General features: G+C 40.4%; 1 protein-coding gene across 1 annotated transcript; it reads left to right on the plus strand.

Annotated features, from left to right (window-relative positions):
- Nucleotides 1–469: 469 nt before the first annotated feature.
- On the plus strand, nt 470–23,991 carry UBE2D3 (ubiquitin conjugating enzyme E2 D3). The gene is made up of 8 exons (XM_066549131.1): nt 470–550; nt 699–1,388; nt 15,491–15,554; nt 15,639–15,670; nt 18,141–18,218; nt 19,041–19,146; nt 20,501–20,594; nt 22,183–23,991. Exons 1-8 carry the CDS (start codon nt 470–472, stop codon nt 22,226–22,228), a joined length of 1,191 nt encoding a protein of 396 aa, XP_066405228.1. The 3' UTR covers nt 22,229–23,991.

Here is a 23,991-nt window from a genome sequence, read left to right on the forward strand (position 1 = left end):
GCTGTGAGGGGACTAGAGGAAATGGTGTTAAGGTGTGTCAGGGTAGCTTCAAATTAGATATTAGAATAATTCTTTTCAACGTTTAGGTGATCAAGCATTGGAATAGGTTGCCTGGGAAGGTGGTAGAGCCACCATTCCTGGAGATGCCTAAGAGGTGTCTGTAAATGGCGCTGGATGATATGGTTTGGGGGCAATGCCCTGTGACAGTTGGACTTTATGATTTTAAAGGTCACTTCCAATTCTGATGATTATATGACTCTCTTTGATGTGTCTGGCCCTTGTACTGACATTCCACGTCACCATATTTTCCTTTTGGAGATGTTTTTTCCCCTATACCGAGACACTTGGTTTGGTACCCTCGTGTGTGCCGATACGCCACTAAAAGGAAGCGCCCGGGCCCGTTACCCTCAGACCAGGCCCACGCTCTTCCTGGGCAAGAGCAGCGCTTTAGCTTCGTCATTCGCACCGAATGCGGCGAACGCTGCAAAACCCATCGCTCTGGGGCTCCCGCCTTGCTCCGTGCCCAGGCGCTCCCGTCACGGCCGTGTCCGTGGGAGGGCCGGTCCTTCCCAGGCTCCAGGCGGGCCGAGCCCCGCTCCAGCCGCTGGGGCGCAGGGCGGCGGTGACCCCTCCGCGGCGCTGACAGCCAGCTGACGCGCGGAGGAACACCGCGCCGCCGCGTCAGCGGGCGGGCCTAGATCCGGCCGCTGCCGCCATTTCGCGGGGAGGCGGGTGGGGCGGGGCCCGCCGTCAGCGGTGCGCGCCCGCCGCGGAGCCCCGGGGACCACCGAGCTCCGGAGCTGCCGCGACCCCAGGAGCTGCGGGCGGGAAGAGCCGCACAGCGGTCCCGAGGCGGCAACGCCCGCGGGCAGCCCCAGAACCTTCCTTCCCCTGCCCCGCCCGTTCGCCCTCGGCCCCGCCCCCGGAGCCGTTGGCGGCGGCGTGCCGGGCCCGGCCCCGCCTCCCTCCCTCCCTCCCGCGGCGTCCGGGCCTGGCCAGCGGCGGCAGCGCGGGGCTCTCTCGCCCTTCCTTTCTCGCTCTTCCCTGGGCGGGCGACGCCTCTCGGCTCTCCCGGCACTTCGCACTCTCTCCCGGCCGTGACGGGCGGCGGCGGGCGGAGCGCTCCCCCGGCAGCCTCACGGCCCCGCTGCCCGCAGGCAGACAGGACTTCGGGCGGCCGGCCGGTCGGGCGCCCCCCCGGCTGTTTCCGGAGGAAGGAGAAGAGCAGCTGCCCCCTCCCCCCTCTCCGCCTTCCTCCCCGTTCTCCTCCTCCTCCTTCTCCTCCTCCTCCTCCCTCCCGGCCCCCCGAGCGGAGCGCGGAGTCACCGCGGCGCGTAGACGGGCCCGGCACTCGCACACACACAATGGCGCTGAAACGCATCAACAAGGTGAGTGAGCACCGCGGCTCCTCTTCCTCCGCCCTACCCACCCCCCCCCCCTTCACCCCTTCGCCCTTCTTTTTATTGTTATTTTTTGGGTGTTTTTTCTTCCCCTTCCCCCATCGCCTTCCTCCCCCCCATCGCCCCTGGAGGAGACGGGCGGGGGGGGAGAGGCGGAGGCTGAAGAGGCCGGGAAGCGGCGGCTCCTTCCGGCGGGGCAGCGGCCCGGCTGGGGCTGCGAGGCCGCTCTCTCTGGGCCTGAGCTCGGCCCCGGCCCCTTCCTGAGGGCGGGGGCCGGGGGGGGGGGGGGGTCGGAGAGAGGCAGCTCCCGGGGCCGCTCGGATGTCACCGCGGCCCGGGGTCGCTGCCGCTGCCCTTCCGCCGAAGCCGGCCCGGATGGCGCCAGCCCGTGTGTGCCGAGGGCTTTCGGCGCGATGGAGGTGCTGCCCGGGGCAGCAGCCCGGCCCCCAGGCCGGGTTCTCCCCTCTGCTGTGCAACTTCTCTCCCGCATTGTAAGATGGCGGCGGGTCCGCCTGGCCCGGGCGCTTTCCGGGATCCCTCGCGTTCCGCAATAACGCGGCACGGACACACGGAGCAGCCACCGCGGCGCTGCCCTCGCCCCGCAGTCGCCCTTCTCCGCCGCCCCGGGGCCCTCCGGACACCCGGGAATCCATCGCCCGTCCGGGAATAGCTTCCCCCCGCGCCCGGCGGGAGCGCGCATCGCGCCGCCGCCTCCCCCCCGTTGCACAATCAGAGCCGGGTGGAGCAACTTCGCGGCGGCTAACTCGGAAAAAATGCCGAGGTGATGAAAGTTTGTTGGTTTGGGGTTTTTTTTTCTTTTTTTTTTCTTTATTCTTTTTTTTTCTTCTCTCTTTTTTTTTTTCTTTTGTTTGTTTGTGGCGGTGGTTGTTTTTTATTAAACCGCTCCCAGGGTTAGAAGGCTCCCGGCGTGAAATTGCCCCTAAGTAGGTCTCGGTTTTCTCGGCAGGTTTGAGAATTGCTGGGATGTAATGGCAAAACGCGATGGGGAGCGCAGCGGCGTAACCGGGAAGTCGCTGTTGGTCTGTGCTCCTTCTTACGCGAGCTACGTGGAGCATTTACGTGTTTCAAGAGCTCAGAGGAGTTTCTTGGTCATCTCATAGCCTGCCAAGATGGCAGAACGTCAGTGTGTCCTGAAATCGGTGAATTTCAGTGCACAAAACACCTTTTGTAGACAGTGTGTAAACTTCATGCCGCCTGTTAGTCTCGCTTTAATTTCACACAGTGCCTGTGGTCATATTTTAGACAAAAAAGCCCGTTTTTTATAATATTTTTAGTGAATGGATAGTACTGTTTTCCTCTAAAATTTCAATTCCGTTCTGGGTAGCTAGCTCAATGGATTGTCTTTGAATTATGGCTGTGCTCTGGCAAGAATTTCAAAACAATTCCTTTTGAATCTGTCATCAAAACTTCTTCCCTGTATTAGTTGAAACACAGCTAGGATACTCCCTGGTATGCTTTGTCATCAGCTCATGCTTATGAAACACGTTCAGGCGCTGCAGGTAAGAATTTATTGTCAAATGTAAACCAAGACAAACCCCCACTTATGTAGTAATCTGGTGGTCAGAACCTGGAAACGACTCAGCGTGAGTCTTGAACCAGTAAGTCATCTCTGACTTCAGCGTCTTGGCCTGCTGCGTACAGTCTTGTCTTGTATTGGTCCTTACGCTCTATTCCACTGTGTGGTAGGAAGGCTCTTCCTTTACTCTTGCAAGAGTTTAGGATTGGGAAGATAGTTGAGTCAGGGGTTTTTCTTTTTGCCTTTTTTATCTTTTGTGTGTGTTTGGGTTTTTTTTATCACCTTAATCACCCCACACTACATGATACACTTCAAAATTCACATGGAGTTTGTAGTTTTGATTTTTGTATTTGCAAGCCTGGAAGGTGCACTTTATTTGTGAAATGAAACCATTCTTTGCACGTTGGTTTCTTTACTGCTTTCCAGTACAAATGTTTACAGGGGCTGATGGTGACATAAAAAAACAGCAGGGCCAGTTCTGTAACAAAATGGTTGTGAATGTAATTTTAATCCTGTCAACCAGTAAAGCGCAGAGAGAACGACATTGTCACTGATAAGCTGGGATTCCCCATCTTCCAATTGTAAGATCACAGATCAGACCTTGGAACTCTCTGATTCCTTGCAGTAGGTCTTTGTTAGTAGATGACAACAGGCTAAAGAGAAACCAGGACCTCAGAACATTGTAATCATCATAGCTGATTTAGTTTGTGTTATTACTTGTCAGGACTAGAATTCATTGTCTCCTGCAGCAGATGACATCCTGAACGTCCCAGTGAAGATATTTTCAGTCTGTTTGTTTGACTCCCTCTTTGTAGACTTGACATATCAAGCAAAATAACATTCTTCATTCTTCTGAGAAAACTAGACTTTGAGACTCTGTTAGTGTGTGTGTGTATCTTTAATTTGAAGTCTGTTGCACATTCAGAATGCAACCACTCTTAAGGCATAACTGGCAAGTTCTACTTCTGATTTGAAAACGAAAGTAAATGAGTATGTGTTGGGTCGTCTGCTTCTGGAACACCCTGTATAAAGCACTCCCCAAACTGAAGTAGTTGTCAGCTACACAGCCAATCCCAGAAAGATTATTGTTATGCTGGAGTTTGTCATGGCATCAGTGCCATCTGCTCTGGGGGGAGCTTGTGTTCAGTTGGCAAAAAACTCTGTCCTTGATATGACTTGCTTTGCAGTTGTTTTATGATAACAAGCAAGTTCTTTTCCCATAAAATTGAGTGCTTTCTTTCCTGAGGATGAAATTTCCCCCCCAGAATTATCAAGAAATTCACACTGATTTATGAGCATGTATTTAAATGCTTGGTGCATGCTGTGGCACATTGTCTTGGTCTGAAGTGTCAGTGGTGCCTGCTGAAAACACATCCTGTAATTGCTGCAGCATGCTGGAGCTTCCGCTTCAAATGATGATGATGATCTGGTAGCAGGGAAGCGTTTATGTAGGAGTAGGGAATCAGGAATGCATAGAATTTGGAAAACTTGGAAATGTTTCATCATTGGTACGCATCCATTTTATCACTGCTGTACGCATCCATTAAAGTGAGGTAATGTAAGTGGCCTAAGTGATCTTGATAGACTAAAAATAGAATTAATACAGGAGATGTATGCATGAAATGTCTCGTCCATGTAATCCTTAAGAAAGCTTGTGCCTGCTGTGTTTTATGGCCATTTGATTAAGCATAGCACAAGCCAGCATCATTATATTGCAATAATTTATTAGAAAATCTTAAGTGGAGTTGGCATCCTGGAAGCTAAAGGCTGAAGGTGGCAAAACCATTTATTGCTATTTAAGTACAGATAGGCTTCCATTGACAGTGGTGGAGTGGAGACTGAATTAACTATTTTCCTCAGGCTATAGCCTCCAGCACTGTTCCTAGATGTATAATTAATTGCAACTTTAACTCCCCTTCTCCAGATGCTCATAGTAAGAAATGCTGCTAACCCTGGAAATACAGTATTTTTTAGAGATGAGGTTTAATGTGCATTAGTGAGGACTGCATGGAAATCTGCATTAGTTTAACCAAAGTCAAAGAGTTTGAAAGCCTGCTCTTTATTTTTAAACTGCTACTTTTTTCTTTTGAACTTGGTTTGAATTTTAAAAAAATCAATAATAAAGCTGGTTGGAATTAAGTTTTCTTCTCTGGATGAAACCCACAACACTTTTGTGGGCAGTCTTGGGTTTTGTTTACTGGGCTTTCTCAAAGTTGAAGTTAGGTGATTGATCTCACGCTTTGAATGAATGTGTAGAAATAAGTCTGGATTTGTGTGTTTAGGGGCTCAGAAAGTTAAGATTAGCTAGCTAATGAAATTCAGTTGATGGAAGCTTAGTTGAAATGCTTTAAACCTTTGTAAATGCTTTCTCTATGTATTGAATTACTTTTTTTACTGTAATTTCACTTAACTATCGTGAATATCCAGGGCTAGACCAAGGCCCTGCCTTGAGTGGGTAATTCAGCACAACTATTGCACTCGGTGGTAAGAAGGTCACATTGAGCCAGAAGGCAGTGGTTGGTTTTTAAATCATGATATTGCAGTAATGGAGTTTGGGAGGCCCTAGTATTGAAGAACTTAAATGATTTTTAAAGTCAGAATAAAATATTTAGCATTAGATGAAAGCTGTCATCGCTTAAATAATTCTGTTTAAGATTTAGCTTATCCAAAAAGAAGTGACAGTTCTACTATGAAATTAATATCATTAAAATAGAAATAATGTTTCTTAATTGGGTAGGTTTGGTATTGAAGGCCAGCATTTATTAATAAAGTATTGGGTGTGTTTTAAGAACTGGCCATTTTTTAATGGGAGAGGAAAACCTATGCTTCCTTAGCTGGAAAGTTTGGACTGTGATAACTTAAAGATTTCTCTTGTTAAATAAACACAGTGCTTGTGAAACAAGTTCCCAGTCAGCATAGAACTTTAAATGTGTGCATTGGAGTGGGAAGAGAATGGGGATTGTTATCTCACTTAAGTGATTTACAGAACTTCAGAGATCAATATTCCATTAGATGAGTACTTCTTGCATACTTTAAAAAGACTTCTCCAGGTTATCAAGGATTTAGTTGGGATAATATGTACAGAGTAAAAAGGGTGGCCAGCTCTTAGGATCTTTATGATCATTCCAGCTTTTAGAGATCTAGTTTAGAAAATAAGTGTGCTTTTGCTGTTATTCCTAGTGTGGGTTTCTTCTACAGAAGGCCTGATGTGGAACTCTACAGAACGAGCTCCCTTCGACTTCCTGCCCAGTCTGTAACCAGTTCTGAGGCTTTTCTCTGAACTCACAAATAATGGATAAGGGAGTGGAGAAGGATGGAAACAGCCGTAAGCAGCAGCTGTTGGGTACTGAGCAGTGAACTGCCTCTTGCCAAAGGCATCTCTCTATTCCTTGTGGAGCCCAGTTCCAGCCTGGCGTTATGCCCTCCCTACCCGTGGATGTGTTCTCTGCATCCACTGGATTGAAATATTGGAGGAGAGAGAGGATGGAGGTTCTTAACCTTCTCTGAGATATCAAGTGACAGCTGGTAAGGTGGAGTGGGAAAGGGTTGAGCTTTTGTGTCATTTGGATTAGGGCATTGATACACCATCCCTGAGAAGTCTTTCTGTTTCAAATATGAAGGTTTTGCCACTTTAACTGTCTGCCCTGTGCTCTTGTGTAGGTCCCTCCCCTTTGCCTCAGAGCTGGCAGATGGGAACTTGTGGTTTGCACTTCAGCCTTAGGTCTGATCTCTCAGAATAAACTGACTTCTGTTGATGGTTTTAGGTTGAGATGCCATAGCTTATATTGGAAGGGCTGAGTTACAAGCATTCTTTCCTGTGACTGATTTGATGTAGTAATCTAACAGTAGAATATGCAGGAAAAAATTAGGAAATGAAAGCAGCGCTGTGAATGTGTGTGTGTGTGTATATATATAACTGCAGTCAGTAGTGCATTTTTAAATGTGGTTGCTTTTTGCTAAGTTGGTCTTAAAGTCTTAAATTGTGTAGAGTTGCACATGCTTGACAAAGTTCTGTAAACTTTGGAATATAAATTTAATGTCTTAAACTCTAAATTAAAAATGCAGGAGAGTAAAAAAGAAAAAACCGCAACAAAACCAGTTTCTCTTCACTGGTTTTCTATGGGACACAGGTCTGATTAAATTTGTGTTGGGGAAGGTTTTCCAAAAAAAAAAAAGTGAAAATTACATTCACAAGTTTAAATTGGTGTTTATGCCTTTAGCAGCTCTTTGTAAAACACTTAAATGTAGACAGGGTTTAATACTGAAAATAAAGCATTGCAGGATTCAGGGCTGAAAGCTAAATAGATAGGGGAATTTTTACCAACAGTAAACTTCAGTATTAAATTTTTTGTGTAAAGGAAGCCTTTGTTCTGAACATCATCCCTTTGAGACATGTGATACACTAGACATCTTCAAGATCTGCAGTTTTTTCCACTGTAATTGTGATAGGTTTTTGTTATGGTCTTAAGAAAGCAAGATGAGAGGATTGTAGACTGCTTTGCAAAAGTTACAGCCCAGTAGATAAAGGTGACCAACATTTAAACCTTTCCACAAGCGTCTGGACACCAGAGTTGCCAGTTGAACTGCGTGCAGATGCTGAAGTGCTTTAGGTCTTTCTGATGGGGAAGGCACGAAGATTGTATTAAATGTTCAGTTACCTTTATAGTGAGCTTTCTTTGTAACTTGGAGTTAGGTTGGCCAGGTGTTCATCACCTCTGTGAGCTCTTCTAAGTGTCTAATAAATAAAGGCAGTACTTCTCAACCTTTGTTGGCCTATTTGAGTAGTAATGCCAAAAAAATCTCTTAAATCAGATAAATGAAAAATATGTTTTTCCTTTTAGCCTTAGTTGTAATTTTTTTCTTGCCTTGAATAATATACGAAGACCTCCTAAATTACTGTTTGCCACATGAGCAAGACCCCCCTTCTACTCCCTTACTTCAGGATGCAGTCTGCTCATAAAGATGCTTTGAAACGTAAAACTTCCCTCATTTATTTTTTAAGATCTTTCTGTACATCACTATTCTCTGGATAGCTGAGGTGGAACTCGACTGTGAGAGCAGTTGTACTCCAGATAGTTTTGTGTTTTGTTTTGGTAGTGGTTGGTTAGTTGTCTTGGTGTGAGTTGATTTTGTGTGTAACTGTACCTAATCCTATAGACAGGCCTTTAGAATGATTATGAAGGGTAGTGTCAGAAATAGCATAATATGATATATGATGGGTAATTGTACAGTGTAACTAAGGCAGTATAGTCAATCCCACATAGTTGTGTCCATAGGCTACACCTCTGTGGTATATTGTAATAATTTTCACGTGTATCTTTGTATTCATACAAAATATAGACTGGTGAAAGTTAAGACAGTTTTTTAAAAGGAGAGCTGATTTTTAGAGTTTATTAGGTTAAGTAATAAATTTCAGAATAATATCTCAAGCTACTGCTAAACAGTGAATTCACCATGCTGATTACAGACCTGGTGTTACTTGTTAGAATACTAATTTGATAACTCTGTTACAGCGTCCTCATTTTTTTTAGAATATGGATTATTGTTGTAGCTTTTCAGAAGTGCAGACTGACTGATGTTGTTCCCCATTGAGGCCACTTGTCATTTCTACAAAAACTTGTCCTGCACACTGCCAGTCTCCAAACTTGTTGTTTGTGTAGTTTTGGCAAACTCTGGGACTCTTGTGTCCCATGGAGCGCAGGGTGTACGGGTGCCGCTTCTGGTTTTGTGTCAAACGCTGCTCTAAGTTACTGTGCCCTCAACAAGCTGAAGGGCAGCATGTTGGGAGGCTCTTGCATAATGCTGCCAAACTCCTGTATCTAAGGAATAATGAGCCAGCATTGGTGTGAAAATGTCTAGCACAATGTCCAAATTGCATTTCTGAGAGGTAGTCATCAGGACAGAGTGCCTTAGAGTATAAACTTCTTTCCAGCTGCATCAGTTTACATTTGTCTGGACTGAATTTCAGCCTTCCCTTTGTTTCCCAGTCATTCTGTTTTATTTAGCAAGGCACATCTTGGTGTTTCTTGTGTGGCCTTTGTTTATACCACTTACCCTCTTCTTTGAGGGCTGCTTTGTAGTCCTGGGTTATAGAACCAAAGATTACTGTGGTTCTTGCAGGAAAAAACTCCCAAGGGAAAAGTCATGCTAAGTTTCAGTGTCTGATATTCAAAAGCTTGGAGATGGCAGAATTAAAATACCCAACCGTCACTGAATGACTCAGTAGTTAACCAGTGCTTCACTTCAGCCTTGCCCCTTCAATGTACTTTAGCCAATGTGTACAGTCCTCATTCTCCACTGAGCACAGGAGTGTTTTCATAAGCTCTGCTGTTTTCAGGATATGGTAATTGTTATAATAACTCAGAATTTGTGTGTTAAGCAGTCAGATTTTGTTCATCTTGAGTAAGACAGCTTCTGTGGTTTTGGTTAGTTTAGGGGAAACAAACTGTACTTTTGGGTTCAAAGCACAGCTACAGGTGTGTAGTTGCCACCTTTTTTTAAAAGTTTGTTCTGAAAGCCTTTAGGGAAAGGCTGACCAGGAAAGCAAAGTCTGTAACTGCATTCCTTTTCCATTTGGATCTTTCCAGCTACTCTGCAAAACATTGGAATAAATAGAGAGCCATTTTAGTTGCAGTAACTCAGAAATTTCCCAAAAACCATTACCTGCATTGTACACTTTCCAGATTCCAGAACAGATGAGAACAGCTGTAGACAATAGTCTCATTCACAAAGGCCTTGTGTACTGAAAGGTAGAGTCTTTGAAGAGATAGTAGGTAGTCACCTGAGTAGTTTATATCACAGTCCAAGTACACCAAGTGCTTTAATTTCAGTGGCACAGCACTCTGGCATTTCCTTCCTTGAGTGTGAGGCTTAAAACATGAATATTTCAATGTTTGTCTTTTCTTATACCATGATGGTATTACTGCTAGACACTGTACAAACAATATGTGAGGTGTAGGCTGAAAAATCTGGTACTAAGGACCGAAGGGAGAACCATGAAAAAATAGAAGCAGAATAACCAAAATAGGGAGAAATACAACTGTTACAATTTGGCTAGTTGTGTTTTGGGTTTCTTAAAAACCTTTCTGTGCTCATTGTCTTTGCTGTTTTTTGTAATTGTTTTTCATGTGTTTTCTCTGCATAGTTGTTCTTTTTTAATCAAGAGGAACCTATGTCTTTCTGTATCTTGCACTGCCATTACACGTTGCTTTTATCTATTTATTTTTCACCAGAAGGCCAGCTTGTTTGAAACAGATAATTTTCTGCTGGTTACATTTGTTTTGTGATGTCTTTTATGCCATTGCTTTCTTACTCAGCTTAGAAATCCACATTCAGTGTCCTTACAAACTGTTATTTTCTGCTTCCAGGTGTAATTAATTTCCATGCCGAAACGAATGTTTCAAATGTAGGTGTGTGGGATGAGGCAGTAGTTCTTTGCTGCTTGACACTTCTTAATCTTCAAACAGGCTTAAGTGTTCTTCCCCTCCCTTTATAGCTGCTTCCAGTCCTTCCTTCTTTTTTAAAGCTGTTTTCAGCTGTGAGCTAATGAGTAAGACTAATGCAGTGATGAATTTTTGGTTGCCTAGAGTTTGAAATATCCTGTTTGACACATCATTAGACAAGCAGTCAAGTTAATGAATGCTGATTTTTTTGATTGGCCTAAGTGTTCATTTTTCTCTTTGTCCTTTTTTGGTTGGATTGGGTTTCTTTGGGTTGGGGGGTGGGGTTTTTTGGGTGTGTGAGCATCGTGGGTTGTTTGGGTTTTTTGTGTTGTGGTTTGTTGATTTATTTTTTCTTCTGATTTAACTGCATATCAACTTTCATGTCCTCCAAGTTATTTTCTGGAAATTTAAGGCAAACCCCTCTAAATTAACCCCTCTTTACTTTCTTGAGTGCAAACCAGAAAGCTGCAGTATGTCATTTTAACAAATACCTGTGTATGAACCAATACTAAATGTAACTGTGAATTAAGGCCTGTGGAGGACAATCTTCAGTCATTGTGGTTGGAGTGATCTTCTGTCACTGTGTTTAAGTCAGCTGTTAGTATCATTAAAAGGAAGCCCTGGCTATTTCCAGCTTAAACTAAAAAAATGTAGTAGTGCCACAGGGAGTATGGAGTGTGACAAATGGGAAGAAGCCAGTGCAGATGCTGCATTTGGTACCTTGCAAAAAGGCAACTTGCTAGGCACCAGGCTGTCATCTCTTACAGAATTTTCTGGGACCTGAAAACTTCTGTTTTCTTGTTCATGCATATTTGGTTGAGATAGCCTTTGTTAATCTTTAAAATTTCTTCATTCTTTAAATGGCTTCTGTAATCTTTTAAATAGCTGGTAGAGGGGAGTTTTTTGAGGGATTTTTTTAGCAGCTTTTCTGTCAAGAAAAGAAAGGTACTTCTGGTTTTACTATGTAGGATCATAGTCCTGCATTTGCTCTCACATGTCAAAGTTTTGAATCCTTACTTGAAGCTTAAGCCATATTTTTTATGTTAGTTGTGATTATATTGCTGCAAAACAAGCAGGTTAGTTAGCTTTTTTATAAGCATTTTTTCTTGAAAATACTGGTTTGTGGGTTTTTTTGTTAGCTTTCTGATAAATGTATAGTGAAAGAGAAGGGAGGAGATAAAAAATGGGGCTGTTTCACCAGTGAAACTGAATCATGCTAGCAACCTAATGTGAAACTGGCAGAACTGGCAGAGAAAACATGCTGAATTTGTGTTAGAGCAGATCTGTCTGTTGCAGTGATGGGTGCTGCTGTTTTATTTCTATTGATCCCTGTTTTCCAAAACTGTTGCAGAATTGTACACGTATTGCTCCTTGTCTGTGGTACTTTGCTGTTGTCCTCTAACAGAAGCATTGGTCCTTACTCGTTTAACAGTGTTCTAGTCTGTAAAATGCTGAGTGACTAATCATCCTTGTGGAGAAGTAGGAACTATCACACTTTATATTTGGAAACTGGGACAGAGAAACGGTGACATGCTGGAGCTGCGCCAGAAACCTCTGACAGTGGCAGAGACTGCTGGTCACGGTTGTAATTCAAGACTAATCCTTTCCGATAGGTGCATGGTGTGACACTCCTCACCTAATTTGGGTTATTGTTTCTATGTAGTCTTTCACATTTGCTGCTTGGGAGTTATGGTTTGGTTTTTCTTTAAAGTACCTCTACAGTGAAAAACTGTAACAACCGATTCCAGGAAAATGTGGGTTCTGTTTTGAGGATTTTTAAGAAAATTTGAGATGTAGCTTAATACCCCTTGAGAAAGGGAAAGCATTACTGAAACCGTGTTAAAAAAAGAAGCAAAGTTGGAGAAGTAGGTACTATAGAAGGAATAGGAGAAGCAGAAAGCTCTTATATGTATAAATATTTGATTCAATATTTATTTGTTACAGAATTGTTACTCTTGATTGCTAAGCTGAGAAAGTAGGTTTGTATTTATATTGCTGAGTGGGAAGCTTTAAAAAAAAAAAAAAAGCCCCTTCCTTTCCTTGAATAAAATGCTTCACCTGCACTCCAGATCTCACAGCCCACGTGTCTCTGCTTGTTCAGTTTCCAGTTATTCCAGTTTGCTTGTTGTGTTCCCTAGAGTTGTAGCTTTCAGAAGGAGGTGCTTTTTAAAGTTACTCAGAACTTTCCACTCCCTTGTGTAAAAAGCCCTCCCTTTTTATGTAGATGTGAAGCGTCACTCAACAGAGAGGTGAAGTAGGTCTGGTGTTAATGTGAACCAGGGTTTGCTTCATGTTTGCCCAAGTTCTTCCACAGCCCTTCGCACTCTGCTGAAGCAAACAGCTTTACTACAGACTGCTCTGACCATAGTACCCCAGAGAAGCAAATACAAGAGTGTGTGCCACCTCAGCTTTTTTTCCCCCCAAATTTAGTGGGTGAATTACTTGCTTTGTGGGTGAAATGCCAACTGGTATATCATTTGTTCCCAGAATTATCTGTATGTTGAACTGCTTTGATTAGCACAGTTAGGGTGGTTTGTTTTTTTTACTGAGCTTTTTTAGACCAGACAAAACTTTAGTCCTTTTGTTAATGAAGGTCACTGCTACCTTGTTATCTTGAGCAGTTCAAGTAGTTAAAAGGAGTACAGACATAAATTTTGAAATGATTGGAGCCTAGAATATTGAAACTCATTTGTTTTAGCTTTTAATTTTTTTTTAGTATTACCAAAGAGTTTTTTTCACAAATGTATCACTGGAACTTACTAAATTTAATTTATGTCTTACATTTGCAATTACTTTTCCTGGTTGAATTATTGATGTTGAATTACTAATTTTCCTGCTGTGGTAAAGTACCTATTTTTATCTTGAGTACTGAATTCTTGTTTCTCTGAAGATAGTAGTACCTTTTGAAGACCTCTCCAGTCTAACGCACATATCTCTGACAGTCCACTTTATGCTAATCTTTTCTCATCCTTGTCTTCATGCTACTTAATTTTATAATTTTCATATATGGCATGAAGAGTCTTCATAGTTCTTAGTCCCTGTGAGAGTTTTAAAAAAAAACCTTGAGGATCTAAATGTACTTCTGCTATTAAATCCAGTAATAACTGTACAACTGCATTAAAATAACATTTGTGTCTTTCTGCTTATTCTTTTGCTACAGCTTACTTCAAGGGACATGATACCTTTTTTCCTCTCAGATTTTGGAAATGATTGATCATTCTTAGAATTGGAAAATACATTTTGATGAGAAATAAATCTGATTAACAAAACCTGCTGTATTTGTTAAACAGAAAAAAATGCCCTGAAAATGAAACAAGCCTTTCTATCAGAAGCTTCTTGTACATTTATTGTTTGCCTTTACCTGAATAACATAAATCTAGGTTAGCAAATTTTTCTGGAGGATAATGAACAACATATGGAACTAAGAAGTGATATTAAATGGCAGAAAGAAGTCTGTCATCAGGCCTCCCAGTAATATTTGGAGAGTGTAGCAAAATGCATTCTAAATGCATGTACTGTGATGATCTGAAAAGAGCTGTTTCCCACACTTCTACAAACAGCAGCAGTGAAATGAGCTGTACTATTATTAACTTCATTGTGCCGTTGCTTATCAAAACTGATATGGTTTCATTTTGTAAAACACTGTGATGCCAGTGCAAAATTGAAATATTATTAACTGGAAAATTCATCAGAATTAACATGTGTAGGGAGGAGAAACCTGGGACTAAATTTTCTTGGTGTTTGGAGGGAAGGGGATTGTTGTGGGCTTTGGGTGATGTGGTTTTGTTGTTTGGTGGGGGATGTTTGGTTGGTTGGTTGTGATCGGGGGTTTTTTTAGTGTATGGACTTGCACATGTTGAAGTGGTGTTATTCTTTCTGTGTTTGCAGGAGCTATCATCTTACCAAAGAACAAGGTGTTTTATGTTACAAGAAACATAAATTGGGGTTCTTTTCTCATTTTGTGTTGGCTTATACTTAGTAAGTTTTTATGGATTACAGACTTTGTGAAACTTTAAGGATGTCCATTAGGATCTTCCTAGGCAAGAGTTAGCTATCTGGTCCAAATATGCATATATTTCCAGCGTAGTAGATATGCCTGGCTTTCTTAAATGTCTGACAAAGTTCTTGGTTGAATGGCTTGTATAGACTTCCAGGGGAAAAAAAACAACTTGTGTGAAACTGTTAATGTATGAAAGAGGGGCCGAATTGTTTGCCTTTTCTTAAGACTTCTAGATTCGTTGACAAGTGCAGATTAATCTGTAGAAGCTCTTGAAGCCCTTTTTAGAGTCCAGGTAGAGCAGGGGAGAAAGAAGGTGGTTGTTACATGCTTTAACTGAAAGTGTAAATTTAATTTTAAGACACTGTCCAAACAAATGAGTTGTGTGCCATTAAAACAATTTCATGGAGAGCCTCTTTGTTTCCTCACAACAGTATTGTTACCGCACAAGGAATCCTCCATTCCTGTTTCCATTCTTCTGTAGTGGGGGAGGGAGAGAACTATTCCTGCAGTTCAGTAATTTTAATTTTAAAGGCATAATTGTCTTAAATGCAAAGTTTAAAATAAAAAATGCACATATTTTGCCTGATTACAGCACTTGTGAGCCTCTTGAATTTTCCTGTCTGTTTCGATCTTTGCAAGGTAGATCCCTAATGCAGGTAGTGGGTAAAGTGAAACCAAGTTTCTGTGGGGTTTTTTCTTCTGTTCTTAGTTCTAATGTCAGATGTTACATACAGAGTTTTTCCTGTTTCATGAAGACTCATCAGCAGATTTCTCTCCTTCCACTTCAGGCTTCTCTGGACTTGAGTCTTTGTAACTCTCAATCAAAAAGTGATTAGACTTTGCCAGCTTAAGGCTTTGTGTCCTGCTTCTTTCTTCAGCAGGAGTGTTTCCACAGTAGTGACATACATGTATTTGGAAAGGCATAGTCACTAGTTATAGGTGGTTTTGGTGCTTCTTTGTCTGTTATAAATATTTTTGATACTGATATAGTGGTTCTTAGAGTTATAAATTGCACATTCTTCTGTGTTTGTGTATGGAAAAACTGTTAAAAGGGTTTTGCTAGACATGAAGTGAGAATTAAGTATTTTTGTTTGTTTTTGTTTTCTTAAAGGAACTTAGTGACTTAGCCCGTGATCCTCCAGCACAGTGTTCAGCAGGTCCTGTTGGAGATGACAGTAAGTGACTTTAAGTTTTATGTTTTGTTTGCTGACTCAAAGCATATCATGCCTAGATAATAATGCGGAGTTTTTCTTTTGTAGTGTTTCATTGGCAAGCCACAATTATGGGACCTGTAAGTATTCTGATTCTTGTGATGTAATATTAAATGAGTAGTTCCTACTGAGGAGAAAATTCTGGGGTTTTTGGTTTACTTTTGTTAGCTCCTCTTATCTGAGTTCTAGAGGTCTTCATTACAGTAAAGGAAAATGAGGGAGGGGAAAAAACCCACCAGTTATTTTGTTGTGGTGTTTTTAAAAGGACATGTATTTCAGCTGAAATAATCTCTAGAGCAATGTTAGGTATTATTACTAAATATCTAGAAATTTTGTTTGCATTTAACTTTTTCTAAAGTTTTAATCTAGCATGAACTTTGTACCAGGACCTGGTTCTACTGTCAGGAATTAGTTAGGATGTTTTTGTGTGGATCTTAAAAGGGAATCCATATTTGGTCTGGTGTAATGCTGAGATCTTGAATATTTGAAAGAATAGAAGAGGGAATAATCACTGAAATGTGAGGTTTTAGTTATGACTGGAGAAAAATGTCACTGTTGAATGTTCAGTAAGCATCTGAAACCTGAATGGGACTTTTTCCTCCTTAAGGAAGCCAGATGTTTGCTTTTGTTGAAAACAACCTGGAAGCAGTTCACATCTGGAGTTTTCTGGTTACCTGTATTTAAAAGACAAAACCTGTAACCTGTGAAGACAAGCCTTTGGTGAGGCTACAAAGTAGGCATTAAATATCAGTGATGCTGAATTACCATGGCTTTATATATAGCTACAAGTGTGTTATTCGGAGGTGGCTATTAGAGGTTCACTGGACTGAAAAATGTTTCTTCATCCCAAAGTACCTTCTCATCATTGGTTGTAACTAGGTACCTCAAGAAGATAGAATTGTTCAATAGCTATATTCGTGCTTAAATGGCAAGGAGTGTTGTGTACTCCACTGGATATGATGATTCTATGTGGCTGGTGTGTGCATGGTCATGAGGTATTAAGCACTGGTTGAATTTAAATTGGGATTATTATTTTTAGTTTTCCCTTGTGGTTTAATAATGTACAGCTCCTTTTTTCCCCCATGTGGTTTTCGTGGTGTCAGGAGGTCTGCGTTCCTGTTTCCAGATTGGGCAGTACCCTGACAGAAGTGTGTCAGTGTGGTGTTAGTAGTTCTAGTGCTGCTGCCTTTAATAACAGACAGGGATTGTGGAACCAATCATCTGATCTTCACCTCTGCAATAGGATATTGTGATCTTCCTGGATAGGTGTATGAGAGTGTGCTTTGGTTTAACACATTTTAAAGAGGAGTTTCTGTAATTGATAAAATGTATCCCCAGAATATGTCCAGTGAAAGGGTTGGTATTTTTTGGCTCCTTAAGGCCTCATATGGTATCTATTGACCAAATATAAGAGGTTCTATCTTGATCACTAGATTTCATCAGACAGCATAGGCTATAATCTACATGTTGAGGGTTTGAGTCCCCTGTCTTGTGGTGCAGATTTTCATTCTGTGGTATTTAAGTAATACATAGTTACTTCCTTACATTGGTGAAATGTTTTTGCAATTAAGATGAGAATTATATTTACAAACAATGTAGAAGTGTACTGTGTATGCCTCAAATTCATTTTCCCTAGCCCTGAGTCCAGAATTAACAGCAAAGTATTTTTCAGGTTAAACAATGAAATTGTTAGCTCTATTTCAGAAATTTAGTTGTAATTTTGAGTTAAAAGCCTTTTGCTTCTTTCTTCTTGTAACTGCTAACTTAATCCCTATTTAGTCACTCCAGTTTTTTCTTCCTCTTACTATATCTTCTTTTCTTCTTATCTCTTCTTACTATCCTTCCACATGTTGCTTTACTGCTTATAGTTGACACCTGAATGAATTATCCCAGTAATTCTTTCTTTGGAGCAGAGAAATGTGAAATACTCTCTCATAGTAGATTACAGTTAATTTCTAATAAAGAAAGATAGACAAAAGAATAATCATAATTCAAGTGAATTTTTCCTATTTGGTTGTGCTGGTAGAATGGGTGAGATTTTTTTGTTGGGGTCTGTCTGTTTTTTTTTTTTTCAAGGAACAGGGGCCTAGCTGTGTACTCACAGGTTTTCTGCAGGGCTGAAGCTAAGGACAGAATTTAGGAGAGAATGGGAGTCTGCCGCTACTCTAAACTTGGGTGGTCACAACAAATAAGCTCCAAACAAAGAACTGGAGGTTTTTGAGTCTGATGGGACCCCCACTTTGTTAACATTACTTCTTGGAGCTATCTTAGAAGCATTTGAATGCGTCTGCCCTCTAGTCCTGAGTGGATTGTCAGAGCTGCTGGGTTTTATGATGTGTTAGCTTGGAGAGGTCCACATGGAAAATGACGTATGTTCTGTATCACTTAGCTTAGGAAGTAGGAATTGAGTTTTAATTATGTCTCACTTGTATTGGTAGATTAAACATTTTGGTTTAAACAAATTGCCTCTCCATTTATTTAAAAACAAGATCTTCAGTGATATTTAGTCCTAAAGATGATAATAGGAGAATTATTTGTTTGCTTTGACAGAACGACAGTCCATATCAGGGTGGTGTATTCTTCTTGACAATTCACTTTCCCACAGACTACCCATTCAAACCACCTAAGGTAAGTATCGCCATGTCATTTGTGAAATTAGTGATTTTTAAAGAACTGAGCACAGGACAGAAATTGCCAGCCTCTGTATTGTAGTATTGTCAAGTTCTCACTTCTTTTCAGGCATTCTTACCATCTATTAGATGTGTGGGTCCCATTCTGATTACCACAGGAACTGGGTGTATTAGCATATTCTTTATGAGTGAATTCCAAATCTCTTAAAATATTTGTGTCCATTTCTGGTTTTCTGAATTGATAGGAAAACTTCATTAGTTTTGTGTTACTATAATAGAATTATTGCCAAGGAGACTGTCAAGTATTATTGTAGCTGTTTGGATTGGTCTGTAGGAATGTGACACTGTGGGTAGGGATTTACTTGCTGAGTGCCTAAAATCGAGAGAAGGGATTATTTGCTAAGAGTTTGGCAGTAACTGCAAAATATGCTCTTTTTTGGTAGCTTTATCAGCCACTAGCTTTGTCTTCCAATTTTCAGTCAATATGAAGGCCTACCCTTGGGGTCACTGCAGTGTTGGAAGTACTTTAGCTCTGTGACAGAAGTGTTTCTGTGCTTTAGGCACTGCTCTTGGGTGTCTTCATCAAAGGCAGCTGGGATTAAAACTCATACTTGCCCTCTCTCTGTTGGAAATAGTGCCTGGTAGTGGGAGACTCAGAGCTTGTGGTTTGGGTGTGTTTCCCTGAATTTGATGCAGTTTAACTGCTTAATCCTTTTCTTTTAGAGTAAATGGAATTGACTGAGGGCTTGACTGAGCAAAACCGGTGCAGTTACTGTCATAGACCCAAACGCATTATTCGTTTCTTTGTTTTTTGTTGCAGGTTGCATTTACAACAAGAATCTATCATCCAAATATTAACAGTAATGGCAGCATTTGTCTTGATATTCTAAGATCACAGTGGTCTCCTGCTTTAACTATTTCTAAAGGTAACTTTTGTGAAGGAGAATTTTTTCCATCTTGTGCTGAATACTGTGCTTTTAGCTTTGATTGTGTTAAGTTCTTACCCATCTCTGTAATTTTCCCTTAACTTACCTTCCTCATTCAAGCCTGTGTTTTGCCAGTTTGATGATACTGCATTTTTAATGGATTTTTTTTTTCTAACACTTTCTCATATGTGGCTGTTTAAGGCCTTTTCTGGCCATTTACTTGCTTCAGTATTCCTAACAGAGTTTACCAGCTTGGACCCAGAGGAATTTGCTGGTATTTGGATTGAACTAAGCCTCTGTTGGGCTGTTCAAGCTAAGGCTAAGAAACTGCTTGTTTGGAGCTGCCCATGTAGGTACCTATGCATATTAAATGAAAGATTAATTTCAAGTCAGTTTTTAATACTGAAATTTGCATAATTTTTTCATCCTGTCTAGAGTTACATGCATAGTTCTATTGGCATATCTGTGGTAGATGAATAAATATGTTATTGATACATACTGCTTTCTACCACGTTGCACTGGCGTTGCATTGCATTACTTAATGAACTAAGTTTACTGATCCTACTTCATGATAAATTGATGTTGTGTTGCAAGAGAAGATTTGTGGCTTTCCTCATTTTACTACAGTAAATAACAGATAATTCTCAAATATTTTCATGATGATCTATACTTGTTTTGCCTCAAAGCCACTGGTCACTGTGGCTTCAAAAGATCCCTCAAAGTGCCCTTTTGTCTATAGAACTTGTAATTCCTGTCTGTCCGAACAGTCAGTTTGTTATTTGAATGTGGATTCCCTACATTTTAATGCTTCACTGTTTTCTTCTAAAGCATCCGTGAGAGTAGAAGATGAAGTCCTCATAAGTTGCCCGCAACAGTGTTACTGAGATTTTTACAACGTGTGTAGTTTTTATCAGTCCAGACCAGAATATTCTTGCCTTATGTACAATAAATAAAGAATTCAGTCTGATTTAAAAACTAAAAGCTTAAATCCGAGGATTTTCTACTTTTAGTGATAAGAACCATGGATATGCTGTTCATCAGAGTACATAATGTGCTTTTGTGTTGGCTGCTATGTTACATCATAGTGCAGGGCACAACAGTGCTGTTCTCATGTATGTGCTGACAGCTCTAAGTATGGGGATATAGGAAGCAAATAGTTCTTACAAACCTTTAAGTTAGTTTGGGCTTTTTACTTAAGAGTGAGTTATGAATTCATATTGGCTGTTTTTCAGGAAAATACTTCTAGGTTCTGTCCTGTGACGACATTGTGCTGATATAAAGATCTGTGCTCCATTGTTTCTGAGATTGCCATTCCTCTTTCACTATTGAGATTGCTTTTTTTTTTTTTTTGCAGTTCTCTTATCCATTTGTTCACTGTTATGTGATCCAAATCCAGATGACCCACTAGTGCCAGAGATTGCACGTATCTATAAAACAGACAGAGACAAGTAAGTACAGAATTGTGCAAGACTGGTATTTTTACAGTCTGTAAGAGTTCATTGTCAGACAGCAGTTGTGTTCAGTGAGCCTTTTGTGAAGATCTGAGATGGAGAAAACTTGTGTGTCAAAGTGAGTAATGCATAATTTAAAAACAAAGGAGCTTGGCATCTTTGAAGTTTATGGGTGAAAGAGACTTATCTTTTTCTCACATGCATGGAAGTATTTTACAGTATATATATATATTGACTTTGTTTTTGCTTACCATGCATAAATCTAGTTAGAGCTTCATAATGCTTTTTGAACAGCTTTTTGTTGTTTTGATGCCTTCATTTGGCAGCAGCTTGGCCTTAAATTTTGGTTCTTCCCTTGAAAATGGGCAGCAGATTTTTTTCCCCATCTGTGTTGCAATAACTTTATTTTCCTTAGGTATCTTTAACATTTTGCACAGATAGAATTATATGAAGCGGATTTGGGGGGTTTTATATATATTAATGCTAAATATATTTGTCCAATTAGGTACAATAGGTTAGCAAGAGAGTGGACAGAGAAATACGCTATGCTGTAGGGTAAGAATATTTGCAAATTATGGTGCATTTAACAAAATGGAAATTTGTCAGCACTTGGGTGCTGCATGCTCTAAGGCACTGGATTAACTAACAGATAATGAATGCACCAGTTACTGAACGTGGAAATTTAACAGCTTGATCTGTGGTTAGTGTGTAATGTATTGGCTAGTCACTATTTCTCACAGATACTACTCTTGCATGGTCAAAAAAAAAAAGTTAGTATGAAGTAATTACTGAGTTCTGAGCTACGTTGTCAATTTGTTCTGGTAAGTATTTTACCCAGATTTTGTCAGAATTTCATTCAAAATGATGCCCTGTAGTGAGACCTCATATATAGACATGAGTGAATTCAGACAATCCAGATTTCAATTATCTTTAGTCAGCGGTGTCTGTCTTCCACATATAAACTTGGAAATATATGGGAATTATATTCTGCTTGTATAGTTAATTATTAACTTCTTACTGACAAGCATGGAGTTAAGTGTTAACTAATTGTCAGCTCAGTTCCTGTGAAAGTAGTGTACTTTAAATAGTCTTAAAATTTTGAGCAGTATATTTGTGTGAAAAGAATATTCAGTGCAGTGAAATGCTTAGTGTTGTTCTTATTTAAAATTGGAAATTTGACATTTTGTATCTAGTGACATTATTAACCAAATAATCTTTACTTATGGCATGGGACAGGTACTGTAATCTTAACCTAAGAACAGTATGCAAATGAAGTATTTGCCTTTATTCCATCCCAGATAGTCTCTGTTTCTTCTCTTTCAGTAATTTTTTTCATAACAGACTACTTGCAAATTTGCTTGTCTTGAGTTTAAGGCTTTTCTTAAAACTAGAGAATATCTATCCTAATCGGTGTAGGGAGGGAATTGTTCAATTTTTTGAGTTCAAGTATGTCTCAGTACAGAAGGAGACTTCTCGCAGTGTCAAGAGACAGAGAGATGGGATTAAAATCATATTTAATCATAAACTGCTTAGGAAATTGTCATTTTCATGCTGATGTTAATTCAGTTCCTGGTTTTGTCTGCAGGTACAACAGAATATCTCGGGAATGGACTCAGAAGTATGCCATGTGATGCTACCTTAAAGTCAGAATAACCTGCATTATAGCTGGAATAAACTTTAAATTACTGTTCCTTTTTTGATTTTCTTATCCGGCTGCTCCCCTATCAGACCTCATCTTTTTTATTTTTTTGTTTACCTCCTTCCATTCATGCACATGCTCATCTGAGAAGACTTTAGTTCTTCCAGCTTTGGACAATAACTGCTTTTAGAATCTGTAAAGTAGTTACACAAGAACAATTGCCCAAGATTCAGAATTTTTTTTAATGGAGCATGTGTATTATGTGGCCAATGTCTTCATTCTAACTTGGTTATGAGATTAAAAACAAACATTCCTCACTGCTCTAACAGATACTGAAGATACCACCTGAAGGGGGGAGGGGAGATGGATGTTCTGTTTTCTCCCATCAAAGAAGTAATATTGCTGTAGCAACATCCATCTTGTTCCAAACCTTCCAGTGTTAGAGAACTGAGGTTTTATTATATGCTTTCGCTCATAACTGGTGTGTCTGGAGAATTGGTACTGAATCTATAGCATCAGCAGAACAGAAAATGTGATGTATCTTATGCATGTCAATAAAGGAATGACCAGTTCTTGTTTTACAGAGAATGGAAATTGGAAGTCAAACATCCCTTGTATTCCAGAATAGGGTTTAAGAACATTTTTGTAATTCATTTAAATTTTGTTAGGAGGCTTGGAGCTATTAGTTAATCTGTCTTCCAAAACACTGTTTAATATAGCACTGAATAAATGATGCAAGTTGTCAATGGATGAGTGATCAACTAATAGCTCTACTAGTAATTGATTTATTTTCTTCAATAAAGTTGCATAAACCAATGAGTTAGCTGCCTGGATTAATCAATATGGGAAACAAAATCTTTTGTAAAAGCAAAGCTGGTTTTTGTATATACTGTTGGCATTTGCCTCGTTGTTTAACATCAAATAATGATGTAAAGTTCAATAGAGTGACTCTTCTGCCATTTTCAGTTCTAATGCTCAGTCTGTTGCAGGTTGGCACATTGCTCGGCCTGGTGGATGCAGAATTAATAAGCTAACATAGTCGTGTAGCCGTAGTAGGGGGCTGCACTTGGTGCTGGGAGCCCAGCGTTCATGGATGGACTTGGGACCCAGCAGATCTGAAGCGGTGTATTGTGGAGATAATTCCTGATGCACCTGTGTTTGCTGACTGAGAACCTTTTTCTTCAACTTGTACACTTGACAACTGAAAGATCTTAATGTGGGGGTAATGATGAGGCAAAAAAATTATAAAATAAAGTACTGTTTTGATGTGGGAATTGTCATGAGGCTGTGTTGAAGTGACTTTACTATGTGGGATGTTCGTTGCCATTGAAAAGGACTTGTTCAGCCATGCTGCCATTTACATTGATGACTATTTTAATGCAACAGACACTTTCTTCATGTCAGGTGACTAAACGTGAATAAAGACTCATTGCTATTGGATTTTTGTTCTACAAGAAACATTGTCTTGTGCCATTAGTTTCTTTCAGCAACAAGGGCATTATTAAACATCTGACACTTTCCTCCCCTCTTCCTTCATATTTTTCCTTGTTTAATCTTTTTGGTCTCCATTCTTAACATCCATAGCTTCATTTTCTCTAGTCTTGTACTATCACTTTATTGTGCATCTGTGACTTCTCACTGGCACCACTTTTGCACTGCTTATAGTTATGTACATTCTGATTCCTTGTCCCCACATGGATGTGGAAAGCTAGATGTAAAATAAATGTTAAACCTTAATTTTTATAAAAATTTGAA

This window comes from Molothrus aeneus, chromosome 4, assembly GCF_037042795.1.
Source record: "Molothrus aeneus isolate 106 chromosome 4, BPBGC_Maene_1.0, whole genome shotgun sequence".
Classification (NCBI taxonomy): domain Eukaryota; kingdom Metazoa; phylum Chordata; class Aves; order Passeriformes; family Icteridae; genus Molothrus; species Molothrus aeneus.

What these genes read in the sequence shown, in the direction of transcription:
- UBE2D3 (XM_066549131.1), top strand. Translation starts at nt 470, where the DNA reads ATGCGGCGAACGCTGCAAAACCCATCGCTCTGGGGCTCCCGCCTTGCT. An exon ending in CTCCCGTCACGGCCGTGTCC is followed by an intron (nt 551 to 698) that starts GTGGGAGGGCCG and finishes GGGCGGGCCTAG; the next exon opens with ATCCGGCCGCTGCCGCCATT. An exon ending in ACCCATTCAAACCACCTAAG is followed by an intron (nt 18,219 to 19,040) that starts GTAAGTATCGCC and finishes TTTTTGTTGCAG; the next exon opens with GTTGCATTTACAACAAGAAT.